The following is a 19,231-nucleotide window of genomic DNA, read 5'->3' as shown; positions in this document are numbered from 1 at the left end:
TATTTGTTTTAGTCCGTGTGTTTTGTTTTAAATATCTGGTCATGTTTTGTTTCAATTTGTGTCTTTAAATTTTACTACCTTCTGATTGACCACTTTGCCTGAACCACTGTGTTTTGTTTGAACCCCTCCTATTCTGATAAGACATGTGTATTGGTTGTATCCCAAATTTGTACTGACTTACTGATTCCTCAAAGTATAATCCTTCTTAATCAGTATAAGTCGAGTCATGTGTCCCATGGTTTTGAATGTCTGATTTGGCTACATTTGTGTATGTTAATACTAATATAGTCGAGTCGACATGTGTCGTCAATTAATTTCAACTGTCTGAGCATAGTAAATCGATTTGCTTCTGTTGAACATTTGTTGAGATCAATTCAGAACCAGTTTTGTTTACTTATAGCTGTTGATTTGGATCAGTCAATGTAAAAAGGATTGTTTATGTTTAAATTCTGAATTGGAAGGCATGTGCACTCGTGCACAGCATGTGCATTGGTGCACCTCATGTGCCTTGTGCACAGCCTGTTTTTCTGCATTAAGAAGCTTTTAAGTTTTAAACAATTTGACAGCATATGCTGTCAGATATATTCTACTGCCCATACTTGCTTTTAGATAATAAAATGAAAAGTTGAATCTGCCAGGGAATGTGAATGGGTTTTAATACTTAATTAGCTAAAGTTGGAATTGAAAATGGAAGGCACATGGGAAGGGTACTGTGATTTCTGAAAACAGGCTGTTAAAAAAAGTAGGATAGAGGCTTATAAAAAGGGGGGGATAGGACACAAAAAAAAGAAGAGAAAATAGACAGACTGTGAGGAATTTTTGAAAGAGAGAGCTGAAATACACACTGAGAAGTATACACACACAGACATACATAGAGAGACACAGGGGGAGCCTAAACTGAAATTTTGAGAATTGAAGTTCTGGGGGAAAACAGTAAAAAAAACTGGAAAAGGTCTCTTTCTGATAACTTAAGTATAAGTTCAAGACTGCAGACTGATATTGGATTCTTGAAAAGAAAGAAGATAGGGAAAGGGATAAACAGAAAATCAGCAATTACTTCTGTCTTGTTTGTCTGATTCCCAGTCTTGTTCAACCTGTTCAATCAACTCTGTTTTCTTCCAAGTATCAGCTGAGTTCATTAGTTGATTCATATTGTTCGTTTCCCCTGGATTGGTCTGTCTTGGAGTATTATTCCTACTGCATTGTTTGCTGCTACCTGTCTACCATTTCTGTTCGGTTCTAACTGTATCTTGCACTGGGAGTTGTTCTATTGGTACCTGCTGTTACTGCTGCTGCTTGGTATCGCTTCTATTGTCCTACTGACCCCTTGCTCCTTCTGTTGTATCCAATATCCAGGTACATACTAAGACTCGCATTTGATGTAACAATGAAAGCATGAATCAAAAGATTTGAAGGAGTTAGAAGCACCTGTTGTATTGCTTATGAATTGCCTTTTAATGTTGTTAAGATATGTAGTTTCTTGGTCTGTTAGCCTAATAGAGACACATTAGTAAGGTTGTACTTAATTAAAGTTTATGCCAATCTGAAACTGTGACATTTTATTCGTTTAGTAGTACATAAGATGTAAATACAATCCATGAAATGTACAGCCATTTTAATACAATTGTTAACTCATACTCGCTATTTAAGCATGTTTCGAATATGTAAGGGCAAATGATTGTTTAGATCTAGCTAAAGACAATACAGTTTCAAACTCTTGAGTTTCAGTTTGCGTGAAGCAGTTTACAGGATGAGTTTCAAATACCACTAGTCGCATTTCCCAAACAAGCAATTTTAATTAATCTTGTCCGAATAAGTTAAAGTTAGGGAGCTCTTGTAACAGTCGTAGCATTTCATCAATCCCATATACATTTCTTTTATCAAGTTCAAAGCATGTTTTCATGAGGTACAATGTTTCTTCAGTCCGTAAATAATTAATCGGACGATTAGCTAAAATCCGGATTTGGGCCAAACACATAGTTAAAAATAGCACGCATCTTTTCTTCTATTTTTAAGAGATAAACACATCAGAAATGTAACCGTTTTAGGATGTTCCTTCTAAAATAATAGACGAGCCTCGCCAAATGAGATGTAAATCGCGGGGCCCTCAATAAATAACCTTGATAATTATCTAGAATTCAGGATGGGCCATTTAATAAATTTCATGGCCTTCTACAAATAATAACGCGCTAGACCCCTTAGGCATCCTTAATGAATTACACTCTTAAACTTGGGTGCGCATTGATGTGACCCGAATCCAAATCTCAACGGAGTCGAAATGTGTTAACAACTACGGGTGCATTGATTGTGACGTGGTTCAAGATGCATTTTCACGACGTTGCAATTCTATAAAAATAAATGATAATAATAAAAGCGGTTTAAACTTAATAAAAGCACATAAGTCACAACCTGTATTTAAATCAGATATTTAGCCATTATAACAATTTAAGCGACCGTGCTAGAACCACGGGATTCGAGGGTGCCTAACACCTTCCCTCGGGTCAACAGAATTCCTTACTTAGAATTTCTGGTTCGCAGACTTCATTTGAAAAGTCGAATATTTTCCTCGATTTGGGATTCAAGATAAACCGGTGGCTTGGGACACCAAAAGCCAAACCTTTCCCAAGTGGCGACTCTGAATTAAATAAATAATCCCATTTCGAATATTGTCACTTAAATTGGAAAAACTCCCACCCGCGCATCTTACCCCTCGGGGCGGGGCGCGCAAAAAGGAGGTGTGACAGAAATTATTTCGGGTTTTGGCAATCAGGCGCCCACCTGGAGAAAAAGGGAATACAATTCAAGTTTTGTCAATCAGGCGCCTACCAAGAGAATATGGGAATACTGTTCAAGTTTTGGCAATCAGGCGCCCACCTGGAGAACAAGGGAATACAATTCAAGTTTTGGCAATCAGGCACCCTCCTGGAGAACAAGGGAATAAATTTCAAGTTTTAACAATTAGGCGTCTACCTGGAGAACAAGGAAAGTTATTTCAGAATCCAATTCAAGTTAGAAGTAGAAGAAGCTCGCGGCAAGAATGCGAGTCAACAGTCCGAGATGATCAACAGAAGTAATCTCAATCAAAAATAAAAAAACAAACAAAAAAAAAAAGAAAAAGAAAAAGAAAAGGGAAGTGAATCCAAAATGCAGAAGCTGAGACAAGAGGTGGATTGCTCAAGACATGACTAAAGTCACAAGCATGGTGTCCGGTTTTGGTCCGACAAGCTGAAGAAGAATGAACTAGCACCTGCAACTAGCAAGCGTCAAGGGTCAAATCTAAAGTCTGCATGAAGAACCATTCAAGACTCAAGATCAAGCTTCAGAAGACTTATAGATAGGAATCTTGTAACTCATAGTTGACAGGCTTCGTTAGTCTTTTTCATTTTTTTGATTTTGAGGTAATAACAGGACCGCGGACCGGAACCTCGACGGAACGACACCTCAATCGGCTCTCCACCTCGGTATGCTCCATCACTATTCTTACTTCTGAACTACACGTGGCCTGATTCCTTTATAGCCAAGGATATGTAGGCAGCTCAGATACCAGGGCTTGGTCACATTCTCCTTTCTTGTAAATTTTTGCCTCTTTAAATAAGGGCCGGGTCAAAAAACCTATCTAGTCATTCTTTGTCTAAAAATACTTCGTATTTTCAATCAAAGAGGGGCAGCTGTAGACATGTAATTTTTGACCTTCCCCGAGAATTTACTCTTTTTAGCTTTTAAATACTTAGTTTAGGTCAAATATAGTTATTTCAACTAATTTTGACTCTTTTACATTATTATTTATCATAAAATTGAAAAATACAAAAAATAGTTTCATTCTTCTCCATTTAATTAAGGTATTAGGTATTTTAAGAAGAATATTATTTTTTACCCATTTTTATTATAATTTTAAAAAAATACCAAAAATAGCTTCATGTCATAATATAGTTTGTTTTAATTAATTAATAATAATTTTACAATTTTATAGTATATTATTTTAGGAAAGAAATCAACATTTTTAGTCTTGTAAAGCTAAAGGGCTATTTTTAAATACAATTTTAGCCCAAATTTGAAGCCCAAATACCTTACCCATGCCCAAACCCATAAGGAAAACAAGACCTAGCGATCAGATCTTCAACCTGGAAGATATAACCTACACAAGGAAAATCTTGAAGAAAAGGAGCCCTAGAAAACCTAGCAGCCTTCATCTTCTTCTTCATCTTCATGTGGACACAACAATGGAACCCTAGCACACTACAACAAGAACCTGACCAGCCGTCACCTTCAGCAACGAACCAGCCACACCAAACGACCTTAAACCCAGCAGCCTTCTCCAACCTAACAAACAAAAACCATAACCCATCTTCTTCTTCAATGCAGAAGACAACACAAAGACCTAGCTAAGCAGCCGCCGGCTACCACCACAAACCGCCAGAAATTAGCAACCTAACCCCATGTAACCTAAGCAGCAAGACCACAACCCTAAGCCATCGAGACCTAGACTCTGAACCAAATGGTTTCCCCTGATCGACTCCATTGCCAGAGCATTCTCCAGCCGTCGAACCACCAGTAGCCGCCCCTGCACTCACAGCAGCAACCAAAAACGACCCCCTCTATTATCTTCTTGTTTATGAAGTTTTGAATTAGCTAGGATTTGTGTTCAATATCATCGCTGCACAATCGCAATCGAAGTTCGAGTTCCGAAAATCTGGCGAGGTTCGGTCATTCTTTCAATCCGTCGAGGTCGTTCGAGGTTCCAGTTGCGTCGCGTTTTTGTTCGAGTCATTGTTTGTTATTCGAGCTTCGAAACAGACTTGCGAAGACTTAAGCTCGTTCATACACTGTCCAAGGTATCCGCTTCCTTATTTTATTGACTTTATATGCTTATTGATTCTTAAAGGATTGGTTATATGATCAGGTTGTTTATTTTGCATGATTAAGTGTTATGTATGCTTCAGGAGTTAGATCTATTGAGTTTAAACTAAATGTTCTTGGCCTAATGTTGGTTTGTCTTCTTTGTTTTAGTTGGTCTTGTTTGCTAGTGACTTCTCCCTTACCATAGCTTATTTAGTTTAAAATCACAATTCAAAATTACAGTGTTGTGTTTGGGATTTGAAAGAAAATATCGAAATTGGGCCGTGGGGTTGGAATTTGAAAAGATGAGGCTCTCGTTAGCTTAGATTAAATGAAATCTAGGCTTTGGTCATAAGTTTATGCGTAGAATTGGGCTTAATATTAAGTTTAATTATACTTTATTTGTTCAAGTCGCTAGGAGCATGCTTAGGCCTTTATCATTTAGGTAGGAAAACCTTTAGAAAGTTTATTTTAATTTACAATGTTCGGATATAAGGTGAGAGGTTGTCCCTTAGTTGAATTTATCCGGGGAATGCCCCGTAAAGTTTGTAAATATTATTATCCGGGGTATGCCCCGAAGAACTATGTAAATATTTTGGAGGCCTTGACGAGCATGGTGCAGAAGTCGTAGTATAGGTTAGCTTAGGACTTTTCTTTTCTTTTCCTTTTCATTTTCTCTTATTAGGTAGGGATGACCTCGAGCCTCTTGTGTGTTTTTTTTTCCGTGTTTGTTTTTACCTCAATTCGAATATTCTAAGAGCCAACTTGATCATGTACCCAACCGTACTAGTTACGGGACTTGGGGAGTGCCTAACACCTTCTCCCCGAGTCAAATGAACCCTCTTACCCAAATCTTTGGTGCAGACTTAGTTTTGGAGTCTCAAGTGTTTTAAAAAGGAGAAAAAATCATTTTTTTTAGAAAACGGTGACCTGACACATCGAAATCAAATGTCAGGTGGCGACTCTGAAAAAATCCTTTTGAACACAATTTTGTCACTTTTCAAATTTGAAAACCCTTTTGAGCTTTACAAAATCTTTTTATTATTTTAAGAGGGTTAATGGTTTGTAAAAAAAGGGGGTGTGACACCTGCTGCAATAAGTAACCATAATTTTATAATGTAAAAAATCTTTGCGATGTTGAAGTATAAATTAAAGACACTATCTTTTCACATAGTATAAGTTAACACTTTAACGTTTATTCTTTCTAAAAGTGCTTTAATTTAAATTTCCTTATTTTTTACCATGCTTTCCATTCTTGAAAATTCGTCTTTGAAAGCACTCATAATTTGCAATATTTTTGTTATTGGGCCTAAATATGTCCATCCAATAAATCTCAGATTGTTTGGTAAGATTATTTAGGGCCCGAAGAGAGGGAACATTCAGGGCCGATATTCCTGGTATTGAGTTGTGTTTTCATTCTCGAAAATGATAGTCTTTGACGTAAAATTTTTAACCTTTAGCCACTTTGTTTTTTTGTTTGTACCCGTACCCGTTTTTTTGTTAAAAGCCTTTTAAAAAGACTATTTTGCCCTTCTTTATTAAAAGATTACTTTCTCTCCAAGTATATGTTAGTCCTCTACCGTCTCTAGCTCTCTCTCTCGTTATTCGCATTTTTTGATTTGTTCTTCTCTGAAATCAAACGGTTTTCGTCGTTGTTTTTGATTTTTCAACTGTTTGTTCCCCAATAACATTACGATTTAATCACAGGTACATTGCATTAACTTTTTGGATTTTATTTTAGTATTAGTTTTTATATTTAATTTCTGGTTTTGATTTTGATAGTCATGTATTTATGAAAAAAATAGTTTCTTAGGGTTTAGTTTGATAAGTGCATTAGTTTTACTTTTACGATTGTCTTTTTAGGTTTTTTGAACGTGTGTTTGTGTTGTTGATGAAAATTCTATAAATTCTTCAGTGATTTTTGGAGACGTCGAAATTTTTTAAAATTTTGAGAGTTAAATAGATGATACTATTAAAGTGTGAAGTTTATAATACTTCAATGATACCTTAGATATGAGCTGAAGTTTTGTTTCATATTTTGTGTTTTTTTGTTATATTTTTATGAACTTCAACATTATTTTTGGATTTGAATTTGTGTTTTGTTTTTTTAAAAACTACATCATGTTTTTGCTGAATGTTTTGTTTTGTAACCGGTGAACTTCAAGTTTAGGAGCTAAAGTTTTTGTTTTGGTAACTGGTGAACTTCAGCTCTAGGAGCTGAAATTTTTGTTTTGTAACTGGCGAACTTCAGCTCTAGAGCTGAAGTTTTTGTTTTGTAACTGGCGAACTTCAGCTCTAGAGCTGAAGTTTTTGTTTTGTAACTGGCCAACTTCAGTTCTAGAGCTAAAGTTTTTGTTTGTAACTGGCGAACTTCAGCTTTAGATGTCGCGCCCTGAACCTGGGCCTGGACGTAACACGACACTCAGTGTCTAACTACATGTGACCGAGCGAACCAACTGGCTGGCTGAATCAACATGTGATATCATAACGTACTGAATGCAGAAGATAAACTAACATATGCAGATATACTGAAAGTCTAGATGATATAAATCAAAGTGTGGAAATACTAAAACAAGTCTGAAACATATATGTAGCCAACATTGCTTAACATGAAAAGGTCTAAAACTCTGTCTAACTGTTACTCTAGTCTATGAAGCCTCTAATGAAGTATTAAAGACATTTACTCTCTGTAACTACTGAAAGACTATAAAAAATGATAATGCCCCGAGAGAACTGGGATCACCAAATAGCTGGTACGAGAATCCTAGCGCTTTGAATCATCAACCTGTAAATCATTACCTGCATCGTGAGATGTAGACCCCGGGAAAAAGGGACATCAGTACATTTAAATTGCACTGGTATGTAAAGCAACTGAAAGAAAGAATTATAAATGCTGAAACTGAAACTAAGCTGATAACTAAGAATTGATAATTGATAACTGAAATGATAACTATTGAAACTGAAATTGAAATAATAACTGATATCTAATAACTGATAACTGAACTAATAACCGGTAACTGAAATGATAACTGATAACTGAACTGAACAAAGGAAGTAAGGATATGAATACTCCCTCTTCTGAATGATGAACAACCTGTTTATCTGAATAAGCTACGGCCTCGGGCCCAATATATATGTGCACAAGCTACGACCTCAGGCCCAAGTATACGTATACATAACTACGGCCTCAGGCCCAAAATGCATAAAGCATAAACTACGGCCTCAAGCCCAAACATATATAAAGCATAAACTACGGCCTCAGGCCCAAGTATGCATAAATCATATAAACTACGGCCTCAAGCCCAAATACAGGTGTTCAACATTCAGGAACTGAGAATCAAACTGCAATAAATGATGGTGAAATACTGAATCACACTGAGTTACATGATACTGGAATACTGGATCACACTGAGTTACATAATACTGGAATACTGAATAGGACTAGACTGAGACATATATTCTTGAACTGATTATGAATACTGAAACTTCAACTGTTTATGGCATACTGAGTAATCTACACTAAGACTTGAGGACATCAAACCCAAGTCTATATTGAATACGCACTGAGCTCACAACGTTCAGAATGAAAGTGGTGAACGAGTTATGAAGCTAGAGAATAGAAGTTCTGCAACTATTCAAGGAACTACGCTTACCTATATTTCTGAGGCAATTGGTAACGTGGTAAGAGAAATGTAGTGTAGGGAGAACCATTAACATTCCCAAATATAGAGAGTTAGCCTCACATACCTTAACTTCCTGCTCTTGAGCGTAATACAACATTCACCAACCCTTTCAACTTTAATCTATATCAATACAAGTCAAAGGGATTCCATATTAGTATAAATTCTCATGTTCTTGTCACTTAAACATTTCCTCAAATACTTGGTGACATAAAGCTTCATAATCCTTATTAATGGTGTCTCTACATCCAATAACCCATTCTCTTGCTCCTAGATAAATTCTAACGTCTCAAATGGTTATAATAAACATTATTCTTTATCACCCATAAGGTAAACAATACCCTTAATCAACATCAACAATCAACAAGCTAAACCTATAGTTGTTCACGCTTTTCTATCAAACCCATCAACTCATATCTCATGAAATTGTAGTCTACAATTATTAATCCAACGCTATAATTAATTAGAGGGTGAAGATATTACCTTCTTGACATTCAATCTTCTTCAATTCGAGTTCTAGGGTTCCTTCTCTCAACAATGATTCTCCAATCGAATATCTAATGATATGGAGGGCTTACCCATGTTAATAAGATGTTGGGAAAATTTAAATTAACTTAGAATCACCATTAGAAGTTACCTTGGGTGGTGGAAGGAACCTTAAGGAGTTCGGTTTTTGAGAGTTCCCCTTTCTAGAGCAAGTTTTTATGTTTTGGGGCTGTGGGGGATGAAATATGGCTTTAAAATGACCTCTGACAAGTGCACCCGCACATATGAAGACCTGACCACACAACTGACCGCGCAAAACGGTAGAAACACTGCCTCAAAACAAGCGCGGCCGCGCTAGGGGCGCGCATATCGTGTATTGTTCTGTAAAATGCACATAACCTTTTGTACAGAGATCCGTTTGAGCTCTATAATATATCGTTGGAAAGATATTTCAACGACCTACAACTTTTGTGTTTTAAGTATTCCTGATTTCCTTACACAATTTCACTAAAACCTAATGGAAGACAAACTTTCTGCAAACTTAGTCGATTTTGTCAAATCTTATGCACCTTGCTTTCCATCTTGATTTTGAAACAACTATTTTCACCTATAATCATCCCGATGGGACTTCACATGGAAACATGAACTTTCACTAATGGGTCTGGTGGAAACATGAACTTTCACTAACACTTGTATACTAAACTTAATGAATATATGATTACTGAACTGTTGCAATACTGAACTGAATGACTACTGCATTGACTGAATATTGGTCTGTCATGGATACATGAATACTAAACTAACATGGATATATGAATATTGAACTGGTATGAATATTTGAGTAATTTGAGTACTAAACTGGCATGAATGTTTAAGTATTGGACTAACATGGGTAGTTGAGTATTGAGCTGACATGAGTATCTGAGTACTGAACTGACATGAGTATCTGAGTACTGGAAACTTGAATGTTATAACATGACATGTGAAATACTGGATGTACCACCACTAATTATGGTGGTAACTCCAACTCATAAGCTAATTGACCAATCCTTCGCAAGAATCTATATGGCCCAATATAGCAGGGACTATGCTTCCCCTTCTTCCCAAATCTCATAACGCTTTTCATAAGCGAAACTTTCAGAAACATCCAATCATCAACTTGAAACTCTAGGTCTCTATGCCGCACGCTCGAATAGGACTTTTGGAGGCTCTGAGTATTCTTCAAACGCTCTTGAATCAACTTAACTTTCTCTATAGTCTGATAGACCAAATTTTGTCCCAACAACTCCTCTTCACCAACTTTGAACCAACCAATTGGCGATCTACACCTTCGCCCATACAGAGTCTCTCATAGTGCTATCTTGATACTAGAATGGTAGGTGTTATTATTAGCAAGGTCAATGAGAGGTATGTGATCATCCCAATAACTTTTAACATCAAGGACATATCCTCAACTATTTGAACAATGAGCTCTGCCTGGCCATCTTTTTGAAGATGAAAAACACGCGTCTAATCATTTCTGAAAGAACTTCTAAAAGTTCATTTTAAACTGAGCACCACAATCCAAAATGACGGACAATAGAGTCCCATACATCAGACGATTTCCTGAATGTACAACTTGGTATAATCTTCTATTGAATCTGTAGTTTTTACTGGCAAGAAGTGTGCTAACTTGGTAAGTCGATTTACGATCATCCAATCAAATCATGCTTTTGAAATGAGAAAGATAATCCCATTCTAAATTTCCATATTTACCATCTCCACTCAAAAGTATGTGTATTCTGTGATAAAAACACTAGACTTTCTCTTCCTCAAACACTTGGTGACATAAAGCTCATAGTCCTTATTAATGGTGTCTCTACACACAATAACCCATTCTCTTGCTCTTAGATAAATTCTAAAGTCTCAAATGGTTATAATCAACATCATTCTTTATCACCCATAAGGTAAACAACACCCTTAATCAATAATCAACAAGCCAAACCTATAATTGTTCATGCTTTTCTATGAAACCCATCAACTCATATCTCATAATCTTGTAGTCTACAATCATTAATCCAATGCTATAATTAATTAGAGGGTGAAGATATTACCTTCTTGACGTTCAATCTTCTTGAATTCGAGTTCTAGGGTTCCTTCTCTCAACAATGATTCCCCAATCGAATATCTAATGATATGGAGGGCTTACCCATGTTAATAAGATGTTGGAAAAATTGAAATTAACTTAGAATCACCATTAAAAGTTACCTTGGGTGGTGGAAGGACCCTTAAGGAGTTAGGTTTTTGAGAGTTCCCCTTTCTAGAGCAAGTTTTTATGTTTTGGGGCTGTTGGGGAAATATGGCTTTAAAATGACCTCCCATGAGCGCGCCCGCGCACCTGAAGACCTGACTGCGCTACTGACCGCGCAAAACGGCAGAAACACTGCCTCAAAGCAAGTGCGGTCGCGCTACAGGGCGCACATATCGCATACTGTTCTTTAAAATGCACACAACTTCTTGCACAGGGATCCGTTCGAGCTCCATAATATATCATTGGAAAACTATTTCAAAGAGCTACAACTTTCTTATTTTACATTTTCCTAAATTCCTTACACATTTTCACTAAACCTATTGGAAGATAGACCTTCTGCAAACTTAGTCGATTTTGTCAAATCTTATACACCTTACTTTCCATCTTGATTTTGAAACAACTATTTTCACCCGTAATCATCTCGATGGGACTTCACATGTTCAAAATATAACCTTACTACTCCTTTAACTCATTCATACATAAGCCAAATTTACGGGGTGTTACATTAGAGCTGAAGTTTTTGTTTGTAACTGGTGAACTTCAGCCTTCTTAGAGTTGAAGCTTTAACTGATTTTTTTGATAATATCCTGATGTTATTTTTTGTATATTTTACTTTTTTCTTGAACAGATGGCACCTAAAGCACCTAAATATCCTAAAGCAGCTAAAGCACGTAAAGCAGCTAATGCACCTAAAACACCTAAACAACCTATAATACCCCTAGGTCCTTTCGTCCCTGCTGCTCCACCTACAAAACCATGGGAAAAATATTTTGTGTTTCGAGATTGGTTTAACTGTAAGGGTTACTGGAAGGGGAACCACAATTTGAAGAGTTTAATTGCAAATTTCTTGACTCCTGCACAACGAGATAAGCTTAATAATGGTACATTTTGATATATTATGGCTATGGAGAATTCAAATGCAACATGAAGTTGGTTCATTGTTTGTGTCTTTCTCGAATATTCACCAATGATCGAGACTCTATTAGTTTTAAGATTTTTGGCCATGATGTTTCCTTCACCCTTGAAGACTTTCACATTATGTGCGGTTTGCGGATCACACCACATAATGTTGAAAAACCAACTAATCGAGAGAGAAATATTCTGAAGCGCTATTTTGGTAAGTCCAAGGGTGTGACCTTGAAGGATATTCGAGATTTTATGACTCGGAATAAAATTCCAAAGAATGCTGTGAATCACAGTCACATATGCGAGAGTGATGATGATGTTATGAAGCTTATGGAAATTCTTGTTGTAGAGTGTACTTTGTTTGGAAAAAAGACTAAATCATCTGTGCTAGAGGAGTATGCAGCTATTGTTGAAGATGATAAGGTTTGTGTTGAATATCCTTGGGGTAATGTGTGTTATGAGAAGCTCATTTACTCACTGAAACATGTATTGGACAAGCAGAACAAATTTCATTCAACTGTGTATTAAGTTGGTGGATTTCCATATCCGTTATGTGCTTGGTTCTATCAGCGCTTCCCAGATATTTTGGAGAAGTATATAAGAAAGGATGAGTACCTTGATACCCCTCAGGTTCCCAGGATGTTAAATAATGTATGTGTGGGAGAGCCTAAATATAACGAACTTTTTGATTTCTTCAGTAATTATGATGTAAGTTAATTTTTTTATTTTTGTCTTTGTGTTAATATGTTGACGTATTAATTTTTTCCCCTCATAATATAATTTTTTGTATTAAGCAGAGATATCGCAACTTTAGGGTATTGGACATAATTCCTACAGAAGAGGAATTGAATTTAATGCCTTTAATTGGACAATTACCATGTAGTCGGATTCGTTCAAAGGTACTTAATGCGGTTCCTTCAACTGGTGAATCACCACGTAGTCTAAGTCTCTCAAAAGAAGCAAATCGAACTCCTGTTATTGGCGAATCACCACGTAGTCGGAGTCGATCAAAAGAAGCGAATCGAACTCCTGTTATTGGCGAATCATCTCGTACCCAGAGTCATTCTAACCGTTCTACAACGGAGTTTGAGAATGAATTACTCGACAAAATATGTTCTTTATGTTTTGAACTGAAGTTTTTTTGTTGAGTTTTTGTAAAACTACAGCATGTTTTTGAGCTAAAGTTTTGCTCTGTTTGTGATGAACTTCAACATCATAATAGATGAAGTTGTGTTCTGCATTTGCTGAACTTCAGCATTCTTTTATATCTGAATTTTTGTTGTGTGTCTCTATACTAGAGAGTAATGATGGAGGTTCAAAGGCATGCAGAAAAAGAAAGAAGCACGATCGTGAAAGAAGTTTCCGATAAGTTTAATTTATAGAGAAGTCATTTTATTTCTACTAATGTTATTCAGATTAATCATTGTTAGTAATTTTTTTTCTAGGAATATTTCGATGAGAAGTTTGAACAGTTGTTTAAGATTGTCGACAAATCAAATGGAATGGATGATGGCAATTTTGATTTGAGTAACTATTGATAATATGATAGGATGAACGACTGTTACGAACATCTATCGGATATTAATGCTGTTCATGATGCATTGCATAAAGTCATAGATGAAAATGCTACACGTGAGGAAGCGACTTTTGAAGGCAATCAACATGTTCAAGAACAAGAGGAAGAGGAACGTTCCAGTGTTGATAGACTGAGCAGAGATAGAAATGATGAACAATTATCAACTGAGAATGTTGGAAGCAAGCAAGGTGCAGATAATCAAGTTGTTGACATTGAAGAACATATTGCTCATGATGCATCACATAAAGTCGCAGATGATAATGCTACACGTGAGAAAGCGGCTCTTGAAGGCGATGAACATGTTCAACAACAAGTTGGAGAGGAACAATCTAGTGTTTATAGACTGAGTAAAGATGGAAATGATGAAGAGTTATAAACTGAGAAAGGTGCAGATGATCAAGTTGTTGATACTGAAAAACATGCACCGAGTTGTGCTTTGGTCAGTGATATTGCAAAAGGCAATTTGTTTAGCGATGGAAATAAAGCACCTGTTGGTACTTTAGAACTGACATCGAGTGATGTGTCTAGCACTATTGGGAAAGACAATCGGTTTGTAGAAGCACTAGCTATTTGCAAGGAACTTGTAGGTGAAGATACACAGGAAATTGTTACTATGGAAGTTGAAAATATTTGTGCTTCAATTGACACAACTCAAAAACTCTCTGATAATGCTAAATTGAATGAAGATAGAGTTGAGAAAAACCTTCCAGAAAATACTCCAATGCTCCTCGACATTGGTGCACAATTGAATGAAGCTAGAATTGTTGATATCGACAAAGGCATGCAACCTGTGGAAACCACAACGGAAGACAAACGTCAAGGTATTCTATAGATCATGAATTTATTACATTTGATCAAACTATATTTTTTACAGTTTGAAATTTTACATACTTTATTTTCTTTTTTATGTTTTTGAATGAATATTCAGAAAGACTCAATGCAGCTCAAAAAGAATTTGGTGAGCTTGTTCAGCTATATCAAAAAGGAAAAATACATCTATTCACATCTGTTGGCTCATAGACATGTGTGAAGTGTGTTTGTATTATTTTATAAAATTTAGTCAGTATTATTTAGTTTTTTTTTGCATGAAGATATAGGCGTATCTGAAGGTAAAGGAAGTGCATCTGTTGGAATGCAAACACCATTTGTGTCTCAAAACTTAGATCAGGTAGTTATTTTCTGCAATTATATTACAAGGTGTTTTTTTGCCTAATGTATTTTTGTATCTGTTGTATTTATATTTATATTTTCCTTGCTTTTGCAGATCTCATCTGATGCATCGCAACTTATTCCAAATCCTAAGAGAAGGAAGATTTCCAGTTCTCCTATATGTGACACCAGTGATATCCTGAACTTCAATTTATGTTCATTTTTGTTGGGTAGTACACAAGGGAGTGGTTCAGAAGGTAATTCTGCCGCTGTTGTTGTTGGTGAAGAGAGACAAGAACATCATGAACAACAAAGAGTTGGTGAAGTATCCGAAAATTATATATTGCAGGACAAAATAATAAGCATTTTTAGCAGATGAACTAAAAAACTTCAGCATATTAAAAATTATATGAAAAATATTTTACATATTCCGGAAAACTTAAGCATTTTTTGGTATGAAGTTTTTCCAAAAAATCATAATAAAATACATAGTGCAGGAGAAAAACTTCAGCTCGTTTTGCTGAATATTCAAGAATGAACTAAAAAACTTCAGCTCGTTTTGCTGAAGTTTTTAAAGATGAACTAAAAAACTTCAACACTTTATGCTGAATTTTTTGTACAATATGTAATTTTAATCTATGTTTTATTTTTTACCCAGTGTATGAGGAAAACTTTAGCTCGTTTTGCTGAAAATTTTAAAGATGAACTAAAAATTTCAGCATCCCATGCTGAAGTTTTTGTTCAATATTAAATTATAATTTATATTTTATTTTTTACCCAGTGTAGGAGGAAAACTTCAGCTCTTTTTGCTGAAATTTTTAAAGATTAACTGAAATACTTCAGCACCTATGCTGAAGTTTTTTGTGCAATATATAATTTTAATTTATGTTTTATTTTTTACCCAGTGTAGGAGGAAAACTTCAGCTCGTTTTGCTGAAGTTTTTAAAGATTAACTAAAAAGGTTCAGCACCTATGCTGAAATTTTTGTGCAATATGTAATTTTAATTTATGTTTTTTTTACCCAATGTAGGAGAAAAACTTCAACTCATTTTTAAAGATGAACTAAAAAACTTCAGCATGGAATGCTGAAGTTTTGGTTCAATATTAAATTATAATTTATGTTTTATTTTTTACCCAATGTAGGAGGAAAACTTCAGCTCATTTTGCTGAAGTTTTTAAAGATTAACTAAATAACTTCAGCATCTCATGCTAAAGTTTTTGTTCAATATTAAATTATAATTTATGTTTTATTTTTACCTAGTGTAGGAGGAAAAATTCAGCTCGTTTTGCTGAAGTTTTAAAGATTAACTAAATAACTTCAGCTTGTTTAGCAAATAAACAAGACATATACTTCAGCATGTATAAAAACTCAGCTTGTTTAGCAAATAAACCAAAACGTTCAACATATTATGCAGTGGAAAACTTCAGCATATTTGAATTTGTCGGATTAGAATGTTAGAATTCAACGTGAAACAGATTTAGAATGCAAATTTAGCATATCAGTGAAGAGTTCATGTTTCATCCGTCAAACAACTTCAATCAATCAATTTCAAAAACTATTTTTGAATTCTGAAGATGAATTTGAATACTTACAATGCATTTTGTAATTTTGAATTTTGAATTTGAATCTGGTTCAAATCTGGTTTGCGAGAGGCGATCTGAGGAGAGATGGAGTGATGGAGGAGAGACAGAGTCGATATGGAATTTGAATCTGGTATGCATGATGCATCTTTTATATATTTTGGAAGGGGTATAATGATCATATTATTACGGATTTTTTGTTAGTTGGTTACGAAATTAATAGTTTTTAAAAATAGGGTACATGTTAAAAGCTGACATAAATATAGGGTATGACTGCAAATAAATCGTCTTTGACGGGGAAATTAATTTTATTGGGTAATTTGCAGCCATACCCTATATTTATGCCACCTTTTAACTTGTACCCTATTTTTAAAAACTATTGATTTGGTAGCCAACTAACAAAAAATCCGTAATAATATGGCCATTATACCCCTGACAAAACATATAAAATATGCATCACGCATAAATCAATTTATGGTTCTCCTCCATCACTCTGTCTCTCCTCAGATCGCCTCTCGTAAACCAGAAATTTGAACCAGATTCAAATTCCAAATTCAAAATTACAAAATACATTGTAAGTATTCCAATTCATCTTCAGAATTCAAAATAGTTTTTGAAACTAAGTGATTTCATGATATATGTTTCTATAATTATTTTCGGAATTCACACTAGAATATATGTTTCTGATTGATTGATTGAAGTTGTTTGACGGATGAAACATGAACTTTACACTGATAGATTATACTGACGAATGAATTTGCATTCTAAATCTATTTCACGTTGAATTCTAATATTCTAATCCGACAAATTCAAATATGTTGAAGTTTTTAGTTTATTTGCTAAACAAGCTGAGTTTTTACATATGCTGAAGTATTTGTCTTGTAGTGTAATCAAGCTGAAGTTATTTAGTTCATATGCAAAAACTTCAAGGAAAATGAGCTGAAACATAAATTTTAATTACATATTGCACAAAAACTTCACCATAAGATGCTGAAGTTGTTTTGTTCATCTTTAAAAACTTCAGAAAAACGAGCTGAAGTTTTCCTCCTGCAATGGGTAAAAAATAAAACATAAATTAAAATTACATATTGCACAAAATCTTTAGCATGAGATGCTGAAGTTATCTAGTTCATCTTTAAAAACTTCAGAAAAACGAGCTGAAGTTTTTCTCCTACATTGGGTAAAAATAAAACATAAATTAAAATTACATATTGCACAAAAACTTCAGCATATGATGCTGAAGTTGTTTAGTTCATCTTTAAAAACTTCAGGAAAATGAGCTGAAATTTCCCTCCTGCACTGGGTAAAAATAAAATATAAATTAAAATTACATATTGCACAAACATTTCAGCATAAAGTGCTGAAGTTGTTTAGTTCATTCTTGAAAACTTCATCAAAATGGGCTGAAGTTCTCCTCCAGCACTATGCATTTTATTATTATTTTTTGGTAAAACTTCATACCAAAAATGCTTAAGTTTTCTGGAATATGTAAAACATTTTTAGTATGCTGATGTTTTTTTTAGTTAATTTGCTAAAACATGCTTAATATTTTGTCCTGCAATATGTAATTTTCGGATCAGTTTTTGTTAGTTCCTACTGAAGTTATTTAATTCATTTCCTCTGTTATTTTTTGAGTTTAAAGAGAATTAATATTAAAAAAAGCGCACAAAAAACTTAAAACAAAAACAGAATTTTTCATTACATAAAATAAACGATAAATTAAAATTACAGAAAAAAGAAATAACATAATAACCCTTTAACTAAAAGGATTATCCAAAAAAAAAACTAATCGTCCATATCGTCATCGTCATCGTCACTGTCAGAACGACGAGTGTCTTCATCACCAAGACTATCAAATTTGTCCAGCATCTCAAGCCTATCAAGCTTGTTATTGATTTCTTCCAGCTTCTGGTCGTACTTCTCTATCAGCTCATCCGACTTCTCTATCAGTAAACCATGCCGCTATGCCACTAGCCACACATAAACATGTGCAACAAAAATGCACAGCAATTGTAGTATGAGTACGAAAACAACGTGTAACCAATGAGTATCCCGTCTAATCTCGAAAAAGTAGAGACAAGAGGTCGATTCGACACTTACTAGTGGTCCAACGATACTATAGTAAAAATGTGAGGAGATCAGGGAATTTTATAAAACAACAATTATAATTCATAAAGCCAGATAGCAGGTAAACAACCTCCCAAATAATAATGGATTTCCAAAGATTTACTTTTCATTATCTTTACCAATTTATCTCCGGTCAGGAAAGGCAAATGTCAACATTTATAAATCTCAAGTAACAATACAAACATGCGCATATCATGCCGAGGTCATACGATCCGATCCAATATAAATGTAAAATGTGCACTGCCGAGGGTCCAATGGCGCGAACTATAGATGCATCTATTACCTCGTTCGTGAATCATACATGCGACGCGGTCAACATAAATAAACAAACACCCTGCTCGCGAATCATACATGCGACGCAGGTACACATAGAAATACATGCTCAACAACAAATTAAGAATTTATTGGGGAACATTTATCCAAATAAAAGCCAATTCTCTTTTAACTATTTAAGAAAATGAAGTTTAATCCTTTTAGAAATTCATTTACCAATTCGATAGGACTTAAGCAATTCAACTGTCAATAAGATTGCAGATATTCCAAGTATAGCATGCTTTTGGGTCCTGGACTACCCGGAATTACGCATATTAGTAGCTACAC

At 35.0% G+C, this 19,231-nt stretch overlaps 1 protein-coding gene across 3 annotated transcripts; it reads left to right on the top strand.

The window, feature by feature from the left end:
- Positions 1 to 4,069: 4,069 nt before the first annotated feature.
- Positions 4,070 to 15,361, top strand: LOC107799033 (uncharacterized). 3 transcript variants are annotated; one of them, XM_075240766.1, is made up of 4 exons: positions 4,070 to 4,832; positions 13,497 to 14,595; positions 14,872 to 14,942; positions 15,039 to 15,361. In XM_075240766.1, exons 2-4 carry the CDS (start codon positions 14,388 to 14,390, stop codon positions 15,300 to 15,302), a joined length of 543 nt encoding a protein of 180 aa, XP_075096867.1. In that variant the 5' UTR covers positions 4,070 to 4,832; positions 13,497 to 14,387; the 3' UTR covers positions 15,303 to 15,361. The 3 variants fall into 3 exon arrangements, with proteins under 3 accessions (XP_075096867.1, XP_075096866.1, XP_016477584.1); XM_075240765.1 differs by having other exon boundaries at positions 4,071 to 4,832; positions 14,866 to 14,942; XM_016622098.2 differs by having other exon boundaries at positions 4,072 to 4,832; positions 13,644 to 14,595; positions 14,866 to 14,942.
- Positions 15,362 to 19,231: the final 3,870 nt, after the last annotated feature.

The sequence above is a fragment of the Nicotiana tabacum genome, chromosome 20 (genome assembly GCF_000715075.1).
Source record: "Nicotiana tabacum cultivar K326 chromosome 20, ASM71507v2, whole genome shotgun sequence".
In the NCBI taxonomy this organism is placed as follows: Eukaryota; Viridiplantae; Streptophyta; class Magnoliopsida; order Solanales; family Solanaceae; genus Nicotiana; species Nicotiana tabacum.
This window is presented reverse-complemented; position numbering and strand designations above follow the sequence as displayed.